Below are 25,262 nucleotides of genomic sequence, written 5' to 3' on the forward strand. Positions count from 1 at the left end.
AAGATGACAACCAAACTGATCATAATACTAAAATGAATGTAAACTAAATCCCAGATGCTAAGAAAACGTTGAAAACAAAAAAAACATCAGAAAGTTTTGTTCAGAAATACCAATAAAAGCTATATTTTTATAGAATTATATCAGATTATTTAATAGTTCATTCGGCACAAAGCAAATGGCCGCCATCCACACCAAGCTAACGTCAGCCTACCTCGTCAGAGTCGTCGTGAAAGTCGATCTTTCCGTTTCCGCTGTGGTTGCTTTCCAGCTGCTCGTCCAGCGGGTCGTCCATGACCTCTGCCGCATTTTCGTTGGCATGTTGCTGCAGCACAGAGTACCTGTGGACCAAGAACCTGCAAGCAACACAAACCAAGTCTGTCACAAATAAACAATAAACTGGTTGCTCGTCAGTATTAGGGCAAAGAAAAGCTAAGCACTATCGTCTTTGGACGATTTAAGCAGCCAATATTAGACCTTTTAAAATCTGTTTTTTATTTATTTATACATTTTTTTCTGCCAATTGTTCTATGTTGTAGAGTTAAACACTAAAAGGACAACATTTTGTAAAACAGTCACGTGTTATGCCTGTAATTCATATCTTAATTATTTAAAGCGTTAAGGGACAAAAATTTTTATTTTACTCTATTTTTTTTAAATTATTATTAATCAGCAGATTAAGTCAAATCTACATCAGCCTAAAAAAAATAAAATAAAAAAATAAATAAAATCCAGATCGTTCAGGTTGGCAGTCAATGTCAGAGCATGTACTGTATACAAAAAAAAAAAAAAAAAAAATGGACTGGTGGCCAGCCAGCAACAGTACACAGCACAACGAACTGGTCGCCATTAAATGTCAGGGCAAATACAGGCAATGGATTGGTCGCTGCACACATCGACAAATAACAGACCGGTTGGACACCACCTCATAAATGCTACATTAAATATAACCTGGCAGTAACATGCATGGCTAAAAGGTGGCGGAAAAGTACACACACAGTACATGACTCTAATTTCCATAATTCGGTGGGGAAAAGGCACTCGAACCTGCCACCGCAGACATATTTCTTGATGAAGATGACTCCGGCACCGACACTCAGTAGCATGATTATTATCGTTAGCACGATGGCTACAGATTTTGTGGCGTGGCCTTCTTTCTGTAAGGAAAAAGAAAAAGAAAAATTCAAGACAACAGAAATAGCTAAAAAGAAAAGAAGATGAAAAAAGAATGAAAATCCAGACTGAAAACAAAGAAAGAAAGATGGAAAGACAAAAAAAAAAGCTCGAAGGGGTGCTGACCTGGAGGTCCGGGCCCAGCAGATCACTCACACACCTCTCACTCAGGTCAATCTCTTTACGTTCAGGGATCGTACCTCCCTCACATTTATCACCAGGGATTTTTCTGTAGCTGTGGAGAGAACATTGATCATTTCGAAATATGCAATTACTTACTACCATGAACACGAGCAACCATCCACACATCAAATACAGGAACTCTGTATAGCAATCCACAACTTGAAGTGCCATAAGTCCCCACAAATCACTACAAGTGGTCTGTCAGCACATCGTCTCTACAATATTAGTCAATGTAAATTCTAGTTTTTTACAGAAGGTCAAATTAAGTTTAGGTTAGGTTTTAGGTTATAGGGCATTTTAGGGTCATCCTGAAATTTTACCCGCAACGTCTTACGAGCAATGCAAATTTGAATGTACAGTACAGTAGGGAAGAAATATATTAAACACCCAGCCCCGACCTATTTCTTTGATTCTGCCTGAAATGAAGTTGAGTGACGTTTGTACCCTTGAGTCAGCAGTTGTTCCTCTTGGCCGTGCAGACAGTACTCCAGAACTTTGCCTATCAGGTCCGGCTGCTCCACACACTCGGAGCTATTCTCTTTGCGGTAGAATCCAAAGTCACTGCGCCAACAGGAAGAGACATCACAAAAGAAACCCCGGAAACAATAACAATGATTTGAAATGGTGAATAATCTGTGGAGTGATTAATTTGGGTTTCTGGTCACCAGTGGTTACAGTGAATGCAGTTTACTACCTTGACGGGAGTTTTTGTTGCATGATCCCACTCGCATCTTCTATCACACTGAAGCTAACTGAAATACCATTAATTCATTCCAGCACCCCCAAAAACATAATTTGTTGTAATGCGAAAAATAGTACATATATTTTACAGTATATATATATAAGAAAAAGACAATAATGACTTAATGGGGTTGCACGAAATGCCGGTAACTATAAAAGTACTGCTATACCTAGCCATAAAAAGCGTGTCTATTTTCAAGCTCTTGGTTTTCTGTTCTAACAGCATATTCTATTTTTGATATTTTAGTATCTGTGTTGCAACACCCCCACCCCCCAATATTGTTCTCTATATTTTAAGAATAATTTTGTTTGTTTTTTAGAGTGAGACCCTAATCTTTCAGAGCGGTTCACAATGGCCTGTGCACTTTTTTTGGTATTATTTGGTATTATTAATATTTTACCACCAAATGGAAATCTAAGATTAAGAATTGAAAAAAAAGAAATGCTCCTAATGGTCTTACCAAAGGAAGTCGTCCAAAGAGCACGGGCAAGGCGTCGGCTGCTTGCTGACCAAATAACTTCGTCCGTTATAGCAAACGGAATCCTTGCGGAGACGCCGGAACGTTTCCTTGTAGCCCAGGATGCAGCCGTTGTTGGGGTCGCTGACGTTATCCGAGTGCGACAACCACTGCACGTAATCGTCATCCTCACCTACAGAGAAAGTCAACTCGCCTTATTCAAACGCAAAAAGTGGCTAGTGTAAAAATGCTCATTCGGCTGTTTATCAAACGGCACAGTCAAACACACGACTGCAAAATGAAAACACCTGCACACCTCCTGATGATTTTCACAAAGCCACACCCCTTAAAGGCACACATGTGCATGTACCAAAATGTGTGTGTGACATTCATCTCAATCAGGGTTTTATACAATCAATTTATAGGTTTATGTTTTTTAATGATGTTTTAGTCAGTTTTTATGTTTATATTTAGCTCTGCAATGCTAGTTTTCTTTTTTAAAAACATAACCAAAAACGGCAATGTTTTCTTGGGGACTGGAAGGGATTCGCGACATTTTAATTCATTTCAATAGGGAAAACTGATTTAGCAGATTAGACTTAGATTGAGTAACTAAATTAAGAGCTACGTCACATAACTAATTCAATTCTTAAACTTCTAAGTCAATGTACTACTATACGAGCAATAAAATGGATTTTTTTATGAAATAAGTAGTTCATAATATGATAAAATGCTTACTAATAGTGCATTTATTGTAATTTATTTATATTTAAATCAATCCACCAATCAAATAAACCAATAAGAGATAAATGGATACAAATAAAAAAAATGTCAAACGTGTAAATGTTTTGTTTTACCTCTGTTTTTTTATTCACAACAAATCTATTTACTTACTGAGATAAATGAATTAAAAAATAAACACTGCTAAATGTAAAACGGTTTATTTTACTACTACCATAGATTTATTTTATTATACTGTATACAGTAAATAAATTACTTAATGAGATAAATGGATAAAAATGTTTTTTTAATCATACTGATGTGCAAATTTGTTAATGTCACTAATAGTTTCTATTATTATTTGCAATAAATAATTAAAATGAATTTTTAAAAAAATGGATTTTAAAGGGATACTTGACTCATTGAGCCATATTCAGCAGTAAAAATTTAATATTTGATTTTATTATATTTGATGACTTAATCATTTTTCATGTACAATTAATACCTTTAAAAAGTATTTTTTCTACTTGCTGTCGACAGACGACATCACCTGTGCTGAGGAAGTAGGTAATGACCAATCATGGCTTAGTTTACTGACCAAACCCAGTAAAACAGGTGAGCCATGATTGGCCGTTACCTACTTCTTCAGCACAGGTGATGTCATCATCAGTCAACACCAAGTAGAAAAATTACTTTTTAAAGGTATTAATTGTACATGAAAAATATCGACGTTATCAAATTCATTCTGGACAAAATATGAACTTTTCACTGCTTAAAATTGTTCAGTGAGTCAAGTATTCCTTGAATGAATTTAAGAAATATTAAGGACTTAATATATAATGTACTGTAGGGCCACATTTGAGAACAGATCCCACTACATCCCAACCCGTATGTGGCCCGCAGTACTTCCGCTCTCTATTGTTCCCACTCACAGTCTCTTGTGAGGAGATCCCGGAAGTCGATGGTGGTGGAAATCCAGTGCTGGCTGATCATGCTGTTTTTGTAGCCCCAGATGCTGACATTCATGGAGCGGGCGCCCGGTTCCGACGCCAGGCCCGTGAAGAAGATGGGGTCGTCGGTGAACGTGTACGAGTGCCAGCACTGCCCTTCATCTGTTGAGAACCTGTCAGGACACCCGAGAGTGAACAAACTCAAAAAAACAAAACAAAACTTAAAGCTGCATTGTGGAACTTGTCACTTTTTTTACTCGCTCCTGCCACCTCTGGCCTAAAGTGGAACTGCAGCCTCTGTGTCAAGCTCATGCAAGGCGTTTGTCCCGTCAAATATGAAGGTGAGAAATGCCAACACGAGTGAACAGTATAGAGGTGCTAAGGTTAATCAACAACTAATCGATGATCAAAAAATAGATCATTAATCCAAATGCTCCAAAACAGTAGGCAACAGTTTTCCATGTAGGAAGTCAACCCATTTTTTTGTTGCGTTGCTTATTGAGCGTTTGAATAGAAAATCCCGCTGAAACATTTATCACATGATTTATAGCTCTTTACTATCAACACACTTACATGTGATTTGTTGATGTGTCCGCATATTTTTTTTCCCTCAAAGTCTGGGCTGTCTGAGAACATGACACTTGCCTAATCGAAACGCCCTAGCTCCGCCCCCAGGTGTCATGTAAACAGCATGAGACAGTAAGAATTACTTGATCTTGTCGATCGGTTTCTCAGGACTGTGCTCCACAGCCACAAGCAGCCCACCCGAGTCCAGAATGGCATAATGATGTGGCCCATCCAGTGCCTTCATCCACGTGTAACCGCCGTCGTCAGACACAAACACATCCGGCCTCATCACCGAGATGGCGTTGCCGACACTCCCTGAAAATAAATGTCCATTTAATTATCAGGTTCCAGAAATTAAAAATGGGTCACGGAAACAGATTTGCAATGTTGTTATTACCATGAGCTAATATTAAGCCCACAGCGTTTGGTTCGCTCAGTGGCAGCATGGGCACGTTGAGCTTCATAGCAGTACTGTATGACGCATGGATGTGGAAACTGCACTGTTCAAGCACAGACAAAGTAGCGTTTAGTACATGTGCGGTGGCACCTCCAAAGTCAACCGCTGAAATTAAAGCAAAAACTAATGTCATGTAAATACTGTTAAACGTCCAACAATATTGGCAAACTCATCAATTAGACAAATTTTCTTGAGTACACACAACAAACTATCATCTCACAAAAGGCACCTCATGCCTATGAAATCTTTTTTGTTTGGACTGGAAATTTCATTACGGTAATCCTTTCCAATGCCTTAAAAAACACCAATAAGCATTCCACAGTATAGTACTTTATAAAAATATACAGTAATAATTTCATAGAATTTCAAAAAGATTTGATATCATGATAAGTCAATATGTACTGTATGTATTCAAATATAAGTTGGTGAATAGTGTTTTTTTGGCGGTAATTACCACTTTCATTAGCCCATCTACATCGTTTAATATTGCGTTAGCATTAAGCAAACGGACTTTCATAACAAAGTGGATGTGGTATTGTTAAATACATATTAATTGAAACTTCAACCAGGAGTGGCAATAAACAGCTTGAAGCAAGCACTGGGCCTTTTTTTTAATTATTATTATTATTATTTTTTAAATAAATATTCCTTCTCTATTTGACAAATTGCTACTTGTTGTGAAGATCACCAGTATCATAGCAAACACTCATAATTTAAATTTTTGCTCTTAATTCAGGATGGAGAAAACGAAATGTTGCCCAAGTGATGGCTCATATCTTAAATACTCACCCTCGACGTGTAATTGGTTTCAATTTTTTAAATATATAAGTATACATATGACAATTTAAATATAAATAAACATAACTAATTAATTTAAAATTTAAATAATTTTGAAAAATAGATGACGTAATTGAAAGATTTTTGTGTAAATAGATATTTTTTCTACATTTTTTTCAAATATATGCAACTTTTTCTCAAAATTCTACAACATTTTGGAAAAGCGACACTACAACTTTTAGTTTTAGGGTTTTGGGTTTTTGTACAATTTTTTGGGGGGGAAATAACCGTTTTGTTGAAAATAACTTGGAAATAAAAAACTTTTTTGTGAAATAAACAGAAATATACCCCTTTTTTCAGGAGTATAACATTTTTTCTTTAAAATAACATTTTGGCAAAACATTGAATTTATCCATTGAGCCAATCTTCACTCCCCAACACAAAAAAACTTGTTTCTAAGTCGAGATGCATCACTTCAACACAGTTCCTTGACACCAATATAGTACTATTGGACAGGTATTTTGTAGCACATTTTGGGATTTTAGAAAGTGCACAAAACCTACAAATTGGTAAGTTTTTCAGTAGCTACTAGTGGGGCCAGCATGTTAGTTTATACAGCAAAAAATAAATAAAAAAAAATAGGTCAAATATGTTCTTACTATGGTTCTGTGTTGCTGTTCTTATTGTAGTGGTAATTAAGGATTTTAAACCACCCCCACCATGTTTGTTAAATATCCTTGTTCAATGGTATATTTTTCATGAAAATATTAGTCAAGCTTCAAATGGAACCAATTCTGAGTCTAAACTTCAAAGTATGAGTGAAGACTAAAGCCAATGCGTTTATTGTCACTTGCTTGAATTCTCTGCTCACCTCTTCCTGGTCTAGTAATTGACACTTGCTGTTGGCAGGCTTCCTCAAGGGACTCCACTCCCCTCCCATGTCACGGGTCACCACAGTCTTCACGGACTTGTCTGAAACAACACAAAAGCATTTTTTACTTGCTTACTTATGGCTGGGCGGTGTGGCCTTAAAATTACATCTCACAACCACCCCACCCCCACAAAATAATCCAATTTCAATTCAGATTTTCCCCTTCTGGGATTTGCTTTATTGATGCTGATACCAAGCTTTGAAAACATATCGCTCTGCCCCCAGCATTAACTTGCATCAATGTCCACAGAAATAATAGGAACAAATATTTTTTGTTTACTTACATATAAGCACTGTAAAGTGCTCATTTTTGGGGGGGTGAGGAAGTAGCTTTTAGTAGCCATGTAAATTAATTCAGTGTTTTAATTTTCCAAGCACCTCCTCAATCTCAAAGCCAATTAAACATAACTACCATGAGTACCTCAAAATGCCATAGAATTTTTTAAATGCATATTTTCCAGGGGGGGAAAAAAAGTCAAAATGTTACAGTAACAAAAATAACAAAAATTTATTTACAGAAAAAAAAAAACTTACGAGAATAAAGCCCTACATATATTTTTGCGACAGTCAATTTTAATGAGGGAAGAATAATTTGCTAATTATTGTGTGGACCCCATCAAGCTATGATTTACAAACTCTTGTTTGAGAACCACTCCAAGACCTAGGTCATTTTAGTTCAAAAAACTAAAAAACTAACGAAATAACTAAAAGCAAAATTTAAAAAACATTTTCGTTAACAAAATAAAACAAATTAAAACAAAAATGCTTTTTAAAAAAACAAAAACTATATTTACAAAACTAAAACTATAATTATAGAGAAAATATTCTTTGTTTTAGTCTTTGGTAAATAATTTAATACATGAGCCTTTGGGGGTTATTTTAAATGTGATTTTATTTATTTTTCGATATTACGTTTGAAAATGTGTCATGCAGAAGTGACGTCATCTAACAGCAGCCAATAGAAAAGCACCTTCAGATTATGTCGCTCCAAGGCGACAATGTTGTGTGCTTGACTTTTGGCTCCCACCTGCTTTTTTATTTAACTCAGCCGAAATGTAACGCTGCTAAGAAATATGTTACTTTTTTTCATTGTGTTTATTAAATCTTATACACAAGTAATACACGTTAAAAAATAAAAATACAAAATAATACTGACACTAAATAAAATTAAGCATTTTTAAAATAACTAAAATAACAAAAACAAAAAAACAAAAAAAAACTACCAGAAGCACCCTCAAAACTAAAACTAACTAAAATTTAAAAAACAAAACTCAAAACGAAATAAAATCTACCGGTAACTAAAATGAAAATTCCAAAACTATAACAACCCTGACTAAGACGCATGAGCGGAGCTTTACCTTCACCCATAACGCTGGTGGTAAAAACTCCTCGCAAGGAGGTGATATTGGTGAAGTCAGTATCGCCCCCTGTGGTGGTGTAAAGGTGGCGCTCCAGTGACTTGGAGAAGACGGTGCCTCGGTCATCTGACACGTAAATCGTGCCAATGCCATCATCTGAGGAAACATGAAGATGGCATCATTTGTTCTTAAGATAAAGGTGTTTGCTTTCTGGCCTGACCTTTTGGCCCATCGACGTGCATGAAGACCATTTCATTGCTCGCTCCCAAAATGGAGTAGAATTGGTGGGGACCGATGGCTGACAACTGGGCCATGTTCCAATGGTCACCATGATCCACCGATACATGGAGCATCCTTTCAGTGGCCTGCAAAGAAACAGCAGATAAGGGAAATGGTTGAGAATAATGGATAGAGATACCACCAGCGAGGAGGTTCAATGTCCGGACAAAATGATTAATGAGTAGTGATGTTCAACCTTTTGGAAACAGAGTGACATATTGGATACTGATTATTTTATCATTTTTGAAGGGCTACTAGTGTGATATAAACTTTTAAGGCTTTTTCTGGTTCAGCTGCACGTCGCATATGGCTCCAAATTAGGATTTTTGTAATAGATTAAATAGACTATTGTTTTCATAAATTGATTATGATTCAATTATTTGTTTGGTCTATAACATGTCAGAAAATATGTAAAAAATTAAAACAAATAGGTCATTTTCAAAAGTAAAAGTAGATGCTTGCACACTCTTATTTTGATTAGACGCAAAACATATTCAGTCGAAGAACTACAAGAATCAGAACATTTTTACTGCTGAGAGGCTGCATTCATTAGTTGAGACACCTGTGCATTTAATCTTTAAGAACTATTTACATTTTGGTAAAAATTGTATTTATCATTTACTTACAATCCATTTTCACAGCTCAATATTCAAATTGTGCATAGGCCCACTAGGAACTGTTAATGTTGATTATGATAGTGGTACCTGGAGTGAAAAGTATTTTTTTTAGGGTGGTAACCATTATCCTGCACAATAGAACGTAGTTGGTGCACATTTGCAAATTTTGTTCAATCAATTCAACACAAAAAGCAGAAGCAAAATCCCGTTAATTATTTTTATATTGGATGTTGGGAAGGTGGCACGGTGATTTAGTGGTTAGAATGTCCGCCTCGCAGTACTGGAAACGCAAGATCAAGTCCAGGCTCCGGCCTTCCTGGGTGGAGTTTGCATGTTCTCCCCGTGCCCGCGTGGGTCTTCTCCGGGTACTCCAGTCTCCTCCCACATTCCAAAGACATGCATGGCATTTAATTGGGCGCTCCGAATTGGCCCTCGGTGTGCTTGTGAGTGTGGATGGTTGTTCGTCTCTGTGTGCCCTGCGATTGGCTGCCAATCAGTTCAGGGTGTACCCCGCCTACTGCCCAAAGCCAGCTGCGAAAGGCTCCAACACCCCCGCGACCCTTGTGAGGAGCAAGAGGTTAAGAAAATGGATGGATGCATGCATGCATGTTGGGACATAATGATGCATCCAGGTCATGTTGCCTCACACATCCTTGCGGAAATTTTACAGCTTTTTAATAACATAGCAGCATGTTTCTTCTATTTTTCCACAAACCCACCTCGCCCGTCATCACAGAAGCAAACAGGAATCGACCGCCGAGACCGAAGGAGTAGATCTTGGGTACAATTCTCTTGAACGTTTCCCCAAAATCAGTCGTTCTCCACATCTCCAGCTCTCCGCGGGCACCTGAATAACACAAGAAAGGAAATTAGTGGTGAAAGATGCACGCTAGTAACATCTGATAGCAGTGAGACATTAATGAAGTGTTTAATCATTGACAGTTTGGAACACTTACTACAGGATCCATTGTGGTTGGTTGAAAAAAAGATGGCATTCTTCGTCCCCCTGGAATTAAAATAGGAACGGCCTTTAAATTAAGCACGCTGAACAAAAGCAGTTTGCAGCAAGGCAGGAACATTGGTTCAAAGTTTTTATTAAGAAAAATATTAGATGGCATGAGTCATGTAGCATGCAGCATACAACAGCACTGTGTATACAGTTTTACTACTCAGAGGCTGCTTGAAATCTAAGATACCCAACTATCAATGTCACTATGGCAACAGGAAAACATACAAGGAAGTGCCTCCGGGAACAACAAGCAAAGTCTGCTTGAGTTGCCAAGCGGCTTTTACTGCAAAGGTGGAGCAACAAGGAAAAGACCCAGGAGAGTTGATGTAAACTTGTTTATCTCACGCTACTATTGAGAGTCATCAAGTTGGAGTCACTAGGGCATGAACTCCATCTTACATATCAAGGAGTGCGCAGCGTAGTGAATCGAGTAGCACTTTTAACGATTGCCTCATCTAAGTTAACGTACCACGCAAGACGTTTGAATGCATTGTATCTCACTAGTTTGAGTGCCTTCCCACTCATCAAGAGTAAAATTAAACAACCTAATCAATCTTTTGTTAGCTACCGATTTTCAGAAATGTATCTGCAAGTGAGCGTTTTGAACATAATTTACATGAATAAACACCACACCCCAGCGATTCTCTGCCCATGCCCAGGTGAAGAGCAACTATTTTCAACCAACAGACATTTATTTACGATCAAAATGATCAAATGAAATAATGCAGTGTTTAAATTGTCAGTAAATTGTAGACAAAATGATTTAAAAGGAGACATCCTGAGCATAGTTTCCACAATTTGAGAGCTCCTAGGTGTGACGACATCAGAACATTTCAGTATGTGCTGCTACTTATCAAAAGCTAACACTGGTGCGATAACTGTTGGCTTAACTGTACTAACGCCGTAGCTCTGCTTAACTTTTGACATGAGAGTGTTTTGGACCATTTAGTCTGTGGCAGATCTTCGCCCAGCATACAAACTCTACATTAGGGCATGATTATGTAAATTCACAGAATTGTGTACAGTATAACAATCCGGCAAAGCACAGAAGTTGTTGAAACATGTTTTGGCTTCTCTCGCCATGCATCCAACAATAGCGGTGTAGTCTACTTTGTTGTTATGGACCTAACATTTACCGGTAGTATTGTGAATACATTCCAAAAAGTGATGTTCCAGTGAAGTGTGCATATTTATTTGCCATGTGTAATGTCACATCAGTTTGTGGTAGCACCTTTTTTAGCCTAGTGTGTGAGCTAATACCGGTATTATTCATGAACCTCATGTAAATAATGTAACTACTGAATACAAGTGTTTATGTAACATGGGTTCATGATTGTGTTCATTCTATGTATGGTGTTGATGCTTTGCTGATTATTCTTTGTCTGTGTGGTCTGTGACCACAGACAATAAACAAAAACGGAATACCAGTGTGTGTACTTTAAGTACTTCACTGTATGTCAACTTTAACACGAATTGAGGCTTGTTATCTCTCACCATTTCGCCATACAGACCATGGTGTGGATCTTTTTCCAATTTTGGCCAAAATCCTTGGTCAGCCACAGGTCTTTCTGAAGACAAAAAAAAAAAAAAACATGATGAACAGTTATGCAGTGAAGCCGTCTGGCTTCACAGAGTTGAACCTGAACAATCTAGGACTATGTTAATAAATGTAGACTGTGTCAACACTTGACTGATTATTTACAAGCAGGGAGTTATTGTCGCAATAAAAACCTAAGAGGAAGAAGGTAGGCCAGGTGACCCAAATTAATTTGCATGTGTCATAATAGGTGCTACCTTTGTTCAGGAATTAATTTTCCCAATTAAACTTGATTGCTTACAATGTTGCTAAGGCCCAGCAGCACATTGGAATTTTCAGGATTGTACGTGATGACCGAGATGGGGTTGAAAGGCAGATCCAGGTGGTTGAAACTCCTTCCAAAGTCGCTTGAGACAAAGATCCGAGATGACAACCGGTGACCACCGGACACTTCACCGGTCAAGATTACCTACCACAGTGCGGGACAAAATCCAGACTGATCAATCCAAAAAGATTTCACATTCTGGGACACAACATGAGCCCTTCACTCACTTTGCCAGAATTCTCAGGGCCGGTAGCAATGCCAAACTCTGATCGGATGAAGGTGTTGTTGATGAGGTTTGTGACATCGTCAAAGGTCTTACCGTAGTCCTCGCTAGAAGAAATCAAATCACTGTCAAAACAAAGAGCACCTGGCCGTGTCTAACATCAGAAGGGACGGCACTACAAATACCTTCGATAGAGTTTAGACTGTCCTAGTTTGACCAAGAAGAAGGGAACCTGAAATGTGGTCAAAGCCAGGATGACCTGCCAGAAAGAAACATATAGCATGGATTAGTGCTGCATAACGCATACATTTTATCCATTCATTTAAGTTCACTTGTTCGGACGCTTACTTATCTGTTTGGATAGCCATTTTTCCAACTCCTCTAGTGACTATTTTTCCTAGCAAAAAGTAACGGGCTACTTGAATTCTAAAGTACAGACAAGTCTCTATGAGTTGTCAACACTGCCCTTTTATGAACTAGTTTCAATCTGTTAGCAGCCATCTTGTTCATGCTAATAATGCACGACTATGTAAGCCACAGAAAAATATCAAGAGCCTCTTAAAATACAGGAAATCCTCGAGTTAAGGCGCACTCAACCCAAGGCGTTTCGACTTTGCAACGGTTACGGCTCCTCGTCCGCCATATAGCCTGCAGTGTTTTCCACTCGTCCGCTATGGGGTATATGTCATGGAAGAGGCGGGACTGTTTTTTGCACAACAGTTTGTTTCCGGTCCGGTTTGCGACGTGTGGGCTGCGTCAAATATACTTGTGCTTCCGACTTTGTGTCCCTGGGTTGCGCGTTCGCAACCCGGACCGGAAATAAACTGATGTTCAAAATCACATCCCGCCTCTTCCGTGGCATATAACCCATTTAGCCCTTAGCTAGTGCTAGCGCTTGTGCACTTGTGGGAGTTTCTTTGGCTTTTTTGGCCTCTTTTTCCACATCAGCCTCCCTCCTGTTCTTTTTCATCCACCTCTAAGCAGTAATGTTAACTACAGCATCTTTTTTTTTAATGTCTTTTTTATGCAAATTATTTTGATATAAATATTGACTAATGGGGAAATTCAACTTAAGTCAAAATTCGGGTTATATCGCTAGCGTACGTAGGAAGGAACTCCGACGTAACTCGAGGACTCCCTGTAATGGCGTTTGTCATATTTTGACAAAAAAAAAAAAAGTTTGCCTCAAACATCTCCTCACCACCTCTGTTAAAATCGACTAAATCCTTAGCTAAGCTGATCATCCAGTTCTATCCCTGAAATGAAAATTAATAAATGCAATATAATCACTATTTGTTTGTTTTCTTTTCCTGTGTTAAGAAAAAAAGTGGAAAAAATGACTCAGGCAATTACTTTACAAAGGTTATATATTGCATAGATTAAAACAAAGTTTTTCAGATATAAAAACAAACAAACCTATAACATTGTATTACTGTAATATTAGACTTATACTGTATGTATGACAATTAAGTTAATCATGTTAAAAAGTTCCCTAAAACGCTGCCTATAGTGAGGAAATTTTGTTTTGAAAGTGGACGTTTGAGGGAGCACTGTAATATCAGGCAAAATCATAAAGTAGGTGTACAACTTACACACAATGAAAAAAAGAGAAGCAATATTTTGTTTAGGTGACATGACACTTACCCCTGTGCCATCTCCAACCCAGGCCAATGACACTTCTCCACTCAAGTCAATGAACGTATGCTGAAAAAATAAGACCCGTGTTAGTATACAAAACCTCCAGGATTTTACTAGAAAGAAGAAACATGCCAAGAAATGCCTACTGGAACATCTGAAAGTAAGTTGTTAAATTTTACTTATCCACTTGAACATATTTTCTTATTTAGTTGTCTGAGGTAATTGGTCACTTTAAATGAAAAAGTTTTGAAAATGATTTATTCAAGTCTTATTTGTTCATCATTCATTTATCACAAAACCTGGCATTTGAACAGGGGTGTGTAGACTTTTTTTTTATATCCATTGTCAGTTTTCCAAGAGAAATAGAGCTATGAGAGATATGCTTTTTTCTCATGTCAAGTTGCTCAGGTGAGTTAAGGCAACCTCTGCTAAATTTTTGTAGCTTGTTTGCTTCTGTGTACTATCACAGGTCAAATGCTTCCAACGTGGATAAAATGACTACTTTTGAAAGGTTTAATGTGAACTATGACTCTTGGATGTTTTCAAATGGGGGGAAAAAAACAAAAATAACTAATAACTAGCACACAGCCTGTCACAAGGCCACTTTCTTGTGCTCCTCTCCAGTCTGGAAGATAGTTCAAAGCAAAGTTCACCATTGTGGTGCCCGTGGGCAACACCAGGAAGCACCCCAGGATGCCTAAAAATTTTCTAAAAATAGCGCACCAGTCAGCGAGGAGACATTGTGATTCACTAGGAAGGCTGTAAAAGTCATCATTTGAAAATGTAAACACTGGCAGAGATTTATAGATATAAAATGTTATTGTGAGAAATTAACATGATCAGTGTCTCCACATAAATAAGTACAATTAATATTAATATTGTAATCACATATACTAAGAACATTATTATAATTTGAACACATTTGTTATTTCAGAAGTCTGCATCTAACTCTGGTAGCCCTTCGCATTAATCAGTAAGTACTAACCCTCAGCTTTAAAAAAAAAAAAAAAAAAAAAAAAAAGTAATGAATCCTGGTTTAGAGCAAAATATGCAATCCAGATCGGTGGAATACAAACTACCAACAGAAGACTGAAGAGGTCAAACCGGTTGAGAACAGTGCAGCAAGTATAGCGAGTTTCGCTTTCCCAACATTGCACACTTACGGTACAACCGTTGAGAATAAATCCGGTAATTAATCGAAAGGCATACGTGCTACATGCTAACACAGCGTGCACCACGGATAATTAATCCTTAAGTTAAACATTATTCCTGTTCAAAAGAAACAAATAGGAGAGTTCAAATGGGGCCGTATGGCCCACAATACAACAGTAGCATTAAATGATAAATAAGTGCTTTACAGCTATGCCATGGCATCACTGCCACATCATTGTTGTAGTGATCTTGATCAAAAGGTTTTACAGAAAATGGTGGAAGATGTCCAGAACTGACATGTTTTTGCAAACAAAATACAAAAGACCATGACCTGAATGAGCTAGACAACAGGAAGCTTCCAACAGCTTGTGTGACAAGAGGGGAGGAGCTTCATTTTGCCTAATTGTAACACAAATAAAAGATCTTTGCCACTATCTTGTAACATCAATAAGAAATTCCAGTCCTTTTTGTAGGGGGAGTTAATTGGATTTTCACCATTCATTGAGTCCCATTCCCTGTGAAAATGGAGGGTTCACTCTCGCGCGATCTTTATTTTGTTGTAGCTGCAATCCAGCCACCATTTTAAGGTCAAGTAGTAGCTGAGATCGATGTACACCAATTCACACATTGGCGAATTGATACGGTGCATTAAATTGCAATACCCTTTTGTCCCACCCATGCAGATTGAACCTGTGATAGAGCTGTCATTTTAGGGACAATTGGTGTAAATGTATAGTTACAGGATCTGACTGGATCTGAAGTTATTGGATCTTAGCTATGTGACACATTTTGCTTTATCGATACATTACGATATCTTGCGATACGGATATATAGTCCAACCCATATGTTCAACACCTGCAATCCAATTAGTGTACATGGACCCTAACTGCTATTTTCAATATGGTATGGCAACCACTTGTCCCACGTGTACAGTTAGAATAGAATAAAATAGAATTTTATTTGTCATTCTGTACACAATGAAACTTATTTTAGCAGCATCCCTCCCTTCAGCACTACATCATAAAAACATAAACCATCAACAACGACATACTTCTACACAACAAATAATTACATTCCAGTCGCCATTTTAATACATAATGTTTTGCGATACACGATACTTTGCCAACTTTAACTGTTCAGCACCTGCATCCTAGCCACCATTTGAGTGTACCTGACTAGATCTCAGCCTCCATTTTATATGTCGCAAAGTATTTTGTCAACCTTTCCAGTTCAGCACCTGCATTCCAGTCACCGTCGTAGGAATAGTGTTCCTAATATTTTGTCCCACTCATTCAGTTTCGCACCTGCAATAGCCGCCATTTTAGGGCCAATTAATCTACCTGCCTACCTGGGCCGTCCAAGGTGTAACTGGAGCGCGGCTGGTAACTTACATTGTGCGTGTTGTTGACCAACTTGGCTTCATATCCTTTAAGAGCGTCGCAGGAAGCGTCCGGCGGGGCGCTCCTCTTCCTCACTCTGTGACGCAAAGAGGCGACCGCGGATCTCTTGGCTCGGTTCGAATCTCGAAAAAGAGTCTGCCCGGACGCTTTGTCGAGGTCCAGAAGGAAATCCGTACCGGCTGTCAGAGTTAAGAGAGAAAGCAGCAGGAAGCAGCGTAGCGAAAGTCCCATCCTTCTCGCTACTAGAGCTACACAAAGATATATCTTTAAAAAAAAAAAAATACTAAAAATAGTTTGAAAAAAAATAGATGTGTAGTCAAGACTCGCTGATATAAATGAAGCTCGCTCCGGGTTTTAGTGGTGCGGATGACATGGATAAAACAAACGCACCTGACAGCGATAATTTCAATATTTGATATCAGGCAGAAAGATCCTCAAATGTAGAAGAAAAAACGTTTTAAAAAAAAAAAATTATAAAATAATTGACGGTTATAGTTCAACGCCAAAGACTGTAAATGGTCCACTTGACACCAAGCGAGGAGGCAATTTTGTGCGTTTGGCTCTGTACCGCCGCGCACCGAGAATTGATGACGTAATTGGCTGACAATTCATGTGGCTCCACCCATTTTCTCCTTTTGATTGGTTTAGTTCTGGATTGAAGGCGGTGCCATCACGAAGAGGTAACAATAGCTGATGCTGTCAAAAGACTTTCAGGGTAGGTTGAGAGCAAAGCGGTCATGTGTAGAAAAGAAGAAAAACAAAACCTAAAAATATCAAAGGAAAATGTCTAATACTTTTTCCCAAAACACTTGACCTCAAATATTTTTATTTAATCTACTGTGTGTCGTTTTAATTTGGATTTTAATTTTAAAATACTCATAAAGGCATTATGAAAGTGACATAGTGAATGACTGATTGGCACATTCACCTTACATGCACGTTCCAAAAACATTCATGTTAGGTTGATAAAACACTAAATTAGCCACAGTTAGGATTGGCTCCAATGAACAACTTTGGATAACTAAACATGCCCTGCATGGGTTACATTGACCCACTTACATTATTATAAAGGTCACAACATGGTTTACCATTATTGGATTCAAATTCTCATTTGAAAAATGAAAAATACTTAGATCATATTTTTGTAGCACTGATTGTGTGTGCATGTGACGATCCGCCCAAACTCATGACTGTTGGTCGTGTGTGTGGCAGGGCAACAAACTTCATATCCTCTGCTTCAGATGGCAAGGAATTTATTAACTTAATAATATAAATGTAATAAGTCTTTTCGGTGTCTGATATTGCAGTGTAAGGCCATCTCAAATGTGTTTCAGAGGATAAATGTGAGTACTGTGTTTGACAAGGAAGTGAGGAGCAGATCATGTGCTCTCTCTCACCAAGTTATTTGATTAAGCTCTTGTTTACTGGCGGGGCGGTAAAACCAGTCTGATATGTTCCCATCATGCACAGCAGTGACAACAACAAAAAAGCTACCAAATTAAAAAGTGACGGAACAAGTTTGCCGAATTTTAAGGCATTCGCAAAACTCCCCTTTACATGCCTCACATCTCAACGTACAGTTCTAGTTTCCCTTTCTTGTCTGTATAGAGGCACAATTAATGGTGATCATATGAGTCCCAGTGGAGTCCTGCTTCAAACAGAATTTTCCGTTTGATTTAGCCTCTGGCTAATTTAATAGAGTTGGCTTCAAATATCAAATAACACAAGTAGGCAAGGTAAGGCAGCTTTATTTATATAGCACATTTCAGTAGCTCAATGTGCTTCACATAGTTACAAAACAGACAAAATACAACATGTAAAGGAAAAAGAATTTAAGAAAAAAAAAATCAGAATTCAAGGAATTTAACAGCAACACATAAAGTGAGAAATATAAAAAAATAAAATAAAATGAAAAAAAAAAGGTGTTTACGAAGAACAGTCAGTGTACAAAGTGCAATCATGATTTGATTCCCAACCAGCTGTGGCACACTCATGTGCCATGAATAATCTGTGGGAAATTTTCACACATAAAAACAAAACTCTACAAAATATCTGTTCATCTATCTATGTCAGTTATGTAAAGTGACAGGCTCAACAATTAAATCATATCCCACTAGATGGCAGCAGTTACAATAAACCTGTGTATACACCTGTTGCTATCCAACAGCAATGGATTCTTGCAAATATGTCGGTTTTTAGTTCTACAAAACATCTTGATTTATTTCACAGTGTGGGCACATTTTTGAGTAAATTGAGACAAAATTATCAAGTGTTCATACTTTTTGTCACATATTGTTCAGTTGGCCGCCATGGGATTTTTGTAATGTAAATAGATGCCTTGGCTCAATTAAGGTGTATTGCTAGGTGATATGGTTTTTAAATTCAAATCTTTAATTTTCCATTTCAATTTTTAATAATTTTTGTCGACCTTCACTTACTTAAAAAAAAAAAAAAAAAAAAAAAAAAAAAAAAAAAAAAGCCAGTGACGATGACAACATTCAAAGCAAGTTTTTAACTTTGTTCTTTTCAACCTTCTGGGATTTGCTTTATTCCTCCTTAGCAGTTTTGTGCTCTACATGCTCCCTCTTTGATATTTCATCAGTAAGTTTGAAGGTTTTTTTTTTTTTTTAACAAGTTATCACACCACGTGTGTGCAGAGGTGGCCTCCAGTACCATTACTTAACTTTGCCACATCCAATATGGCGGCAATGTCGACACCAGTGACCAGACGTATGATTGTATACCTTTCTATGGCCTCTCTAGGCATGACACGTCCTGATTGATTGCTGCGTCCAGGCAGGGCGGGATCCGCCCTGAGCTACGTAGACGTAATAATTACACAATCATTTGCAAATATGTATCACATTAGTACAAATAAAAACAAGTTAGGAGATAAAGTTATGGTTAGGACTCATGCGATTCATGATAACCCAGCCACACTGTGGACTTGGCCGTAGTAGGGCGTGTCCTACAAGAATGTCACAGCCAATCATTTTGCAGCGGAATGTGTCTCGCCTACAACTCCAGTGGGATTGATAACGCCTTGAAACATTAGCTTCCGCATGCGTCATGTGTTTGCCACTCTGCTTCTGGCTGAAGTTGAGGAAAAGTTTTGACAAGCTCGCAGGGGTTAGGAAACCACCGTTAAACATTTACGACCACAAAAAGCAAGCATTTTCTGTGGGGAAACGATGGAATCTGTTGCCCAGGTAAAAACAACACACACCAAACACTTTAATTCCAACGAACGCGCAATCAAAGAGTGACTTTGTAGCAAGTAACTTCTCCACTTCTTTCCAAACATGTATCACATCGTCTCATAGAAAGTGTTATCTTCAGGATTTACTTTCGACTTGGGTCCCCTCAAAGAGCCGTTGGCCTTCATCCGGTTGCTCGAATGGGTAAGTTTGGTCGTCGCCATATGGTCAAACGAACTGTCTCGTGATTCCTTCTTGCTCGATAGCGACAAAATTAGCTCGCAAATTGATTCTGCTGCTCGTCTTGTGACCACAACAAATGACTTTGAAGCCATTTCATAAGATTAAAAAGCATAATCAAAGTGGTAATGGTATATATGACGTTTATATCTTGCCAACTTCCGTGATTCCACACGCAGCTGGCTAAATGTCTGTTAGCCTGCTGCGCTAAAAAGGGGAGTGATAGTTATACATCAGCGTGGCTCGTATTCATTGCGACAAGCTATTTTTTTGAGGAAATGATTGTATTTATTAAACATCCTGTTTTCTGAGTACAGTATAGTGGACCACCACGGTGTAAACGGACCAAGCTGGCCCGTAAATAGTGAAAATCCGTGTATAATTGTTTCCTATTATAACTGATAAAATAAATAAGCAAATAAACAATAGTATTACTGTTTTAATTAGTTGTTTTAATTTTTAAAATTTTCCCGATTGATAGAATAATTGTTAGACTTGGCGATTTTAAAAGTATCTGATAAGTGACAGCCCTTTGACGTATTTCCCATCACAGCCTTTTACAAAGCCCGTCAAGAGTGTTTATAAAAAAAAAAATGAAATATTGAAAAAAAATCAGTAAATAAATAGATGAATCCACAGGTGTCAAATAACAAGTATGTGGGGTCCGCAGACATTAACTTAACTTACGAGATTCATTTGTTCTGTGACCAACCTCTTGAAATTTACTTATTTCAAATCAACATTCCCCATTGAAACGAAGTGTTGTAACTTGATGAAACAAAACCGAAATCATTAAATAAACTGCTTTCATAAAGTGTAATTACTGTATGCTGGGGCAAGCCGAGTCACAACCCCAACAGCTGTAGTGTCTGTATGCTTTAAAGGGGCGTGGCCCACTGACTGATGTCAGGAAGATGGCCTGTTCGTGTTTGTGTGGGTGTCTGGACTAGGGCGAAACAATTATTTGCTTTTGCAACATAATCGTGCAATTTGCAAATGTCAATGCTATAATTAAAGCTTGATGCACTAGGTGCGCGTAATTTTCGGTAAACCAGTACATACATTTCCTGTAACAAGTCAGTTGAAAAACTTTGTGATTGCAGGTGTTCACAATATTTGCCTTTGCCACGACTGGAGGCTACAGCGGTACGACAAGCATCAATGTCCAGTGCCCTGGCAGCGGCATTAAAGAAATCCATGCAAGCTTCAACTACCCGTTCAGGTGAGCATGTCCTACCATGGCGCTTAACCTGGCGGCCCACCAGGCTTATAAAGCACTGGGGGAAACCCTGAGTATACATATAAAGTGTGTTTGGATTCTCGCCAGCGTTTCTTTGCCGTGTTTGCGTAGGTTGATGGAACATCCGTATGATGTTCCCACCTGTGTGGCCAATGAAACCAAGCCCGTGGCGCACTACCTGACCGGAGACTACGCATCGTCGTCGCAGTTTTACGTGGCCATTGGAGTGTTGGCCTTTCTGTACAGTACCGCCTCCATCATCATCTATTTGGGCTTCCAGCATGTGTACAGAGGATCTAGCCGTGGCCCAATTGTGGTACGTTCGAACCCAGAATTCGCCACATTTCTCATTTATGGGAGCATTTTTCACTGCTGCCTTAAATGTTCGGCCTTGATCTGATCTTGTGATACTGATCCAACTTCGATTTGGTGGACTTTGAAAAGAAAAATTCCCTTTGAGACCTAATTTGTATATCTAATAACTCATTTCAATCAAAACTTCATTGACTGTACAAGTATAACGCTTTAAACGTTTAGCGGTTTACCATGCCACTTATTTTCGGGTCAAAACTTCAAATTGACAAAGTTTAGACAAAAGGGATTTCGGCCCAACTCCAGCAATATGTACATACAGTACAATACTCGGGAAAAGTTTGGAAAATTTGGGTTACGGGAGAAATTTTATTGTTTTAATATTGCTGATGATGGCTTGCAGCTTAAGAAACTCAAATATCCTATCTCAAAATATTAGAATATTTCCTCAGACCAAGTAAACAAAATGCCATAATCAGAAATATTAAAACAATAAAAGGCTTGCAATATTTCAGTTGATTTGTAATGAATCCAGAATGTATGGCGTTTTTGCTTATTTAATTGCTTTACAGAAAATAATGGACTTTATCACAATATTCTAATTTTCTGAGACAGTCCTGCATACGTATAACTATAATTGAACGAACAACTGCATTATTCAGAAACTGGGAAGTTGGATATTTCTTACCTCCGACTGTTAAAGGTGCGTTGGTATGGAAATGTCAGTTATAGTAACCAAAATGATTATGATTATTGTTGTGATCATATGATATCATAATATGGCTAAAAGAAACGGAAACAAAAGAAAAATCGCAGATATAAAATGGAGAGCATTGCATTACATTTTTATTTTGAATTTATTCAATTTAAAATCTGTCCTGTGCACTTTGTGCAGAGTAAAATTTGTAAACAGCAACAACCAAAGCAATGTGTGGTCGTTATGTACATAAAACAACAAAATCTCCACTGTATTAGGTAGTGGTGGAACACTGTAAATACATGAAATGTGATGATGATTTTTCAGTAGACAATAGGTATTTGAAATAGTCACCAAAAGAGATTCCTTTGTTTGTAAAAGGACCTGCTGTTGACTGCGGTCTTCGCATTCATGTGGCTGGCTTCCTCCGCCGCTTGGGCCAAAGGCTTGTCCGACGTGAAGTGGGCCACCAGTCCTTCCACCATTCTAACTCTTCTCAAAGTGTGCAAGGACGGCAAAACCAACTGCACGGCTGGCGCAACGCCTCACATGGGCCGACTCAATGCCTCGGTGGTAAGTTAGGTTTCTTTCCCTACACTGGTATGCCAATACTTGAATGTTTGAATGCAGTTTTGTCCTTGTGATGGACGTGATAAGACGTAGTAATCACTCAAACGGGACCAAAGTGAGACGTAGGGGGTGCAAAAGTGCAGAGTACTTGTATGTGACTCCTGAGGCACGCCACTCAAACAATGACTGTTCCTGACCCATTTCTTCACAAAGCACCTGCTAACTTCGTGCTGCTAGCGTGCTTATGGCGGCATACAAAAGGAGCACGGGTCCTCCACACAGTGCATGCATTCTTGATTTTTCGCAAGACCCGTAGAAGGTCACGTGACCTTCAAGCACAATTTTGCTCAATTTCCTACTGTAGATAACCAACAGAAGCAGGTTACAACTATTCAGGTTGCACTTTCCTCGAGTTTTAAGATGTTAGATGTTAGTAATTTTTAATGGTGTTGAAACAAACCTAATCTTTTTTTTTTTTTTTTTTTCTTTTCTCATTTTGTTCCTACTAAAAATCTGATCTTGATGATTAAACAGTTTTAAGTGGCCACCAAGGGCAACTGTAACTAAATTCGATACCTCTCTTTTACCAGGATCATTTTTATGAAGTGTCACAAAAATGAACTCTTACTTATATTTCATTCTGCTCCTCTTCTTGTGTGCGTGCAGATTTTTGGTTTCCTTAACTTCATCTTGTGGGGTGGCAACTGTTGGTTCATTTACAAGGAAACTCCTTTCCACAAGTCGACCGTACCGCCTGCAGCAGATGCCGAGGGCGGTGCTCGACCATCATAACTCCTCATCGCATAAATCTCTTAGAAGTATGTCTGCTTGTCAAGGAGAGAGAAATTGTTGAAGAACAGCTGCAGATTCGAAGGTGTAGTTCTTAGGCTTAACATTTACTCTGCAGATTTAAGTGCCCCATTCCCCTTTTGTGCCGATATCCAATGTTTTTGTTTTTTTTTACCTGTCATGATGACCAAACTTTGATGCCATGTTCCTCCAAATTAGATGGCGTTGCCAAAAAAACATTTTTTTGAATTTAGCATTTAGCAGCTTATCCAAAGATACCCATTTACAACTAGGCCTCATTTGGGCCAATTTTCTTGTCAAACTGGTGTCCAGGGTTCTTACCCTGCCCTCCTCGAACTTTCCAAGGGACGCAACTGAGTATGTTTGAATCATGTGGTGTACATGCAACCATTTAGATTGCATTGTTTCCACAATTAACACAAAGTTTTGAAATTATTTTACTACCCTGTAAGATGATTAGTTTGTATATTTATAATGAAATATTTAAAACCCAATTGCTAGAATAACCGAGGCCTTTATCTTATATGCTTGTGTGGGTGGCGTGGAATCTAGTAGTAATAACATTTAGTAATAATAATTAGAATATTGGTTATTAATATTTGTTTTGCAAATGAATTGCTCTAACAAAGTGCCAAAAACGATTCTTTAAGAATTGTGCTTTCCAGTTCAATCCTGGAGTGAAGAATTTGTGTTAAAAATTGTTACATTTGGTTATCAAAATGAGATGTAAAGTGTGAATGCATTTTTTTTTTATTGTATTTTTCGTTCTATAACTCTGCATCACATCATTTGGCTATTCTCATGATTGTTTATTGGTTTAAATCTTGAGATATTATTTTTTTCCCTTTACATTTGCTTACACATTACTGTTGCCGATGATTTTTCTCATCTCATCTTGGATATTATTGATGTGAAAAGAAGACTTGTAATCATGAAGGTCCAATAGTATTTCAGTGACTAAAGCAATAAGTCTTTTGACTAATACAATCTGCTTTGTATTAAATGGACTGCACAATGCATATTTTCATCTTGTCTGGCTTTGTACTGGTCATATTCTGCATAAAACATTTGTTCACTGTAAATATGTGCTTATTCAATAAAGCTGAGTGATGCCAATTGTTACCTGTTATTAATAAACTCTCAATATAAAGTGTAGATGTAGAACAACTAGAGCAACAGCGCAATAGGTAAACAACTGTCTTCCAAGATTTTTTTTTTCCTTTTCCCCTGCGGCTGTATGCCATTTCTGTGCACTATTAATACTCGTGAGGCAAACCTGTGCACTAGTTGACGCGTTGTCTATCAGTACTAAAATTATGTTAACGAGCAAGAATTTAATAATGTCTGCAGTGTCTCTACAAATTACGTCACCCCCAGCTACCGAAGGTCTCTCACTGCAGTTGTAGCATGCTAAATCCGCAGGCAGATGACATGACAGCACCTGACAGACGGTGACTTCAACGCAGCGATGAGTTTTCATTGTAGCAGCTCTTGACGTCAATAAAACAGTGGTGGGTAAAACTGCTGCAAATATTTATTTATTCTGCTACTCAAGTACTGTAAAAATATTAGTGTCACAAAGTTGCACATTTTCAAAGAAAAACATGCATTTATTGAGTAATGTATACACAAGCATTGAATGCAACTAGCACTTACAATGTTACAAATAATACTAGCGAGTCAATGACATGCCTGGCTGATACC

At 38.0% G+C, this 25,262-nt stretch overlaps 2 protein-coding genes across 2 annotated transcripts in view; one reads left to right on the forward strand and one right to left on the reverse strand.

The window, feature by feature from the left end:
- Positions 1–17,059, reverse strand: part of LOC144014388 (sortilin-like) — an 18,911-nt gene extending 1,852 nt beyond the window's left edge. The window contains exons 1-19 of the mRNA XM_077514197.1: positions 16,484–17,059; positions 13,947–14,006; positions 12,488–12,561; positions 12,307–12,409; positions 12,056–12,223; positions 11,712–11,785; positions 10,165–10,214; positions 9,928–10,055; positions 8,533–8,677; positions 8,313–8,468; positions 6,895–6,995; positions 5,187–5,289; positions 4,933–5,104; positions 4,205–4,395; positions 2,556–2,745; positions 1,798–1,914; positions 1,297–1,405; positions 1,045–1,154; positions 212–353 (exon numbers count right to left, since the gene is read on the reverse strand). Of these exons, the coding sequence (XP_077370323.1) occupies positions 212–353; positions 1,045–1,154; positions 1,297–1,405; positions 1,798–1,914; positions 2,556–2,745; positions 4,205–4,395; positions 4,933–5,104; positions 5,187–5,289; positions 6,895–6,995; positions 8,313–8,468; positions 8,533–8,677; positions 9,928–10,055; positions 10,165–10,214; positions 11,712–11,785; positions 12,056–12,223; positions 12,307–12,409; positions 12,488–12,561; positions 13,947–14,006; positions 16,484–16,723 (2,433 nt within the window). The 5' untranslated portion in view covers positions 16,724–17,059. The remainder of the gene's footprint in view (positions 1–211; positions 354–1,044; positions 1,155–1,296; positions 1,406–1,797; positions 1,915–2,555; positions 2,746–4,204; positions 4,396–4,932; positions 5,105–5,186; positions 5,290–6,894; positions 6,996–8,312; positions 8,469–8,532; positions 8,678–9,927; positions 10,056–10,164; positions 10,215–11,711; positions 11,786–12,055; positions 12,224–12,306; positions 12,410–12,487; positions 12,562–13,946; positions 14,007–16,483) is intronic.
- Positions 17,060–19,533: 2,474 nt separating this feature from the next.
- Positions 19,534–24,674, forward strand: sypl2b (synaptophysin-like 2b). The gene is made up of 6 exons (XM_077514214.1): positions 19,534–19,701; positions 19,816–19,893; positions 21,033–21,151; positions 21,281–21,485; positions 22,560–22,751; positions 23,415–24,674. The coding sequence occupies exons 1-6, from the start codon at positions 19,684–19,686 to the stop codon at positions 23,538–23,540; spliced, it is 738 nt and encodes a 245-aa protein (XP_077370340.1). The 5' UTR covers positions 19,534–19,683; the 3' UTR covers positions 23,541–24,674.
- Positions 24,675–25,262: the final 588 nt, after the last annotated feature.

The sequence above is a fragment of the Festucalex cinctus genome, chromosome 2 (assembly GCF_051991245.1).
Source record: "Festucalex cinctus isolate MCC-2025b chromosome 2, RoL_Fcin_1.0, whole genome shotgun sequence".
Taxonomy (NCBI): Eukaryota; Metazoa; Chordata; class Actinopteri; order Syngnathiformes; family Syngnathidae; genus Festucalex; species Festucalex cinctus.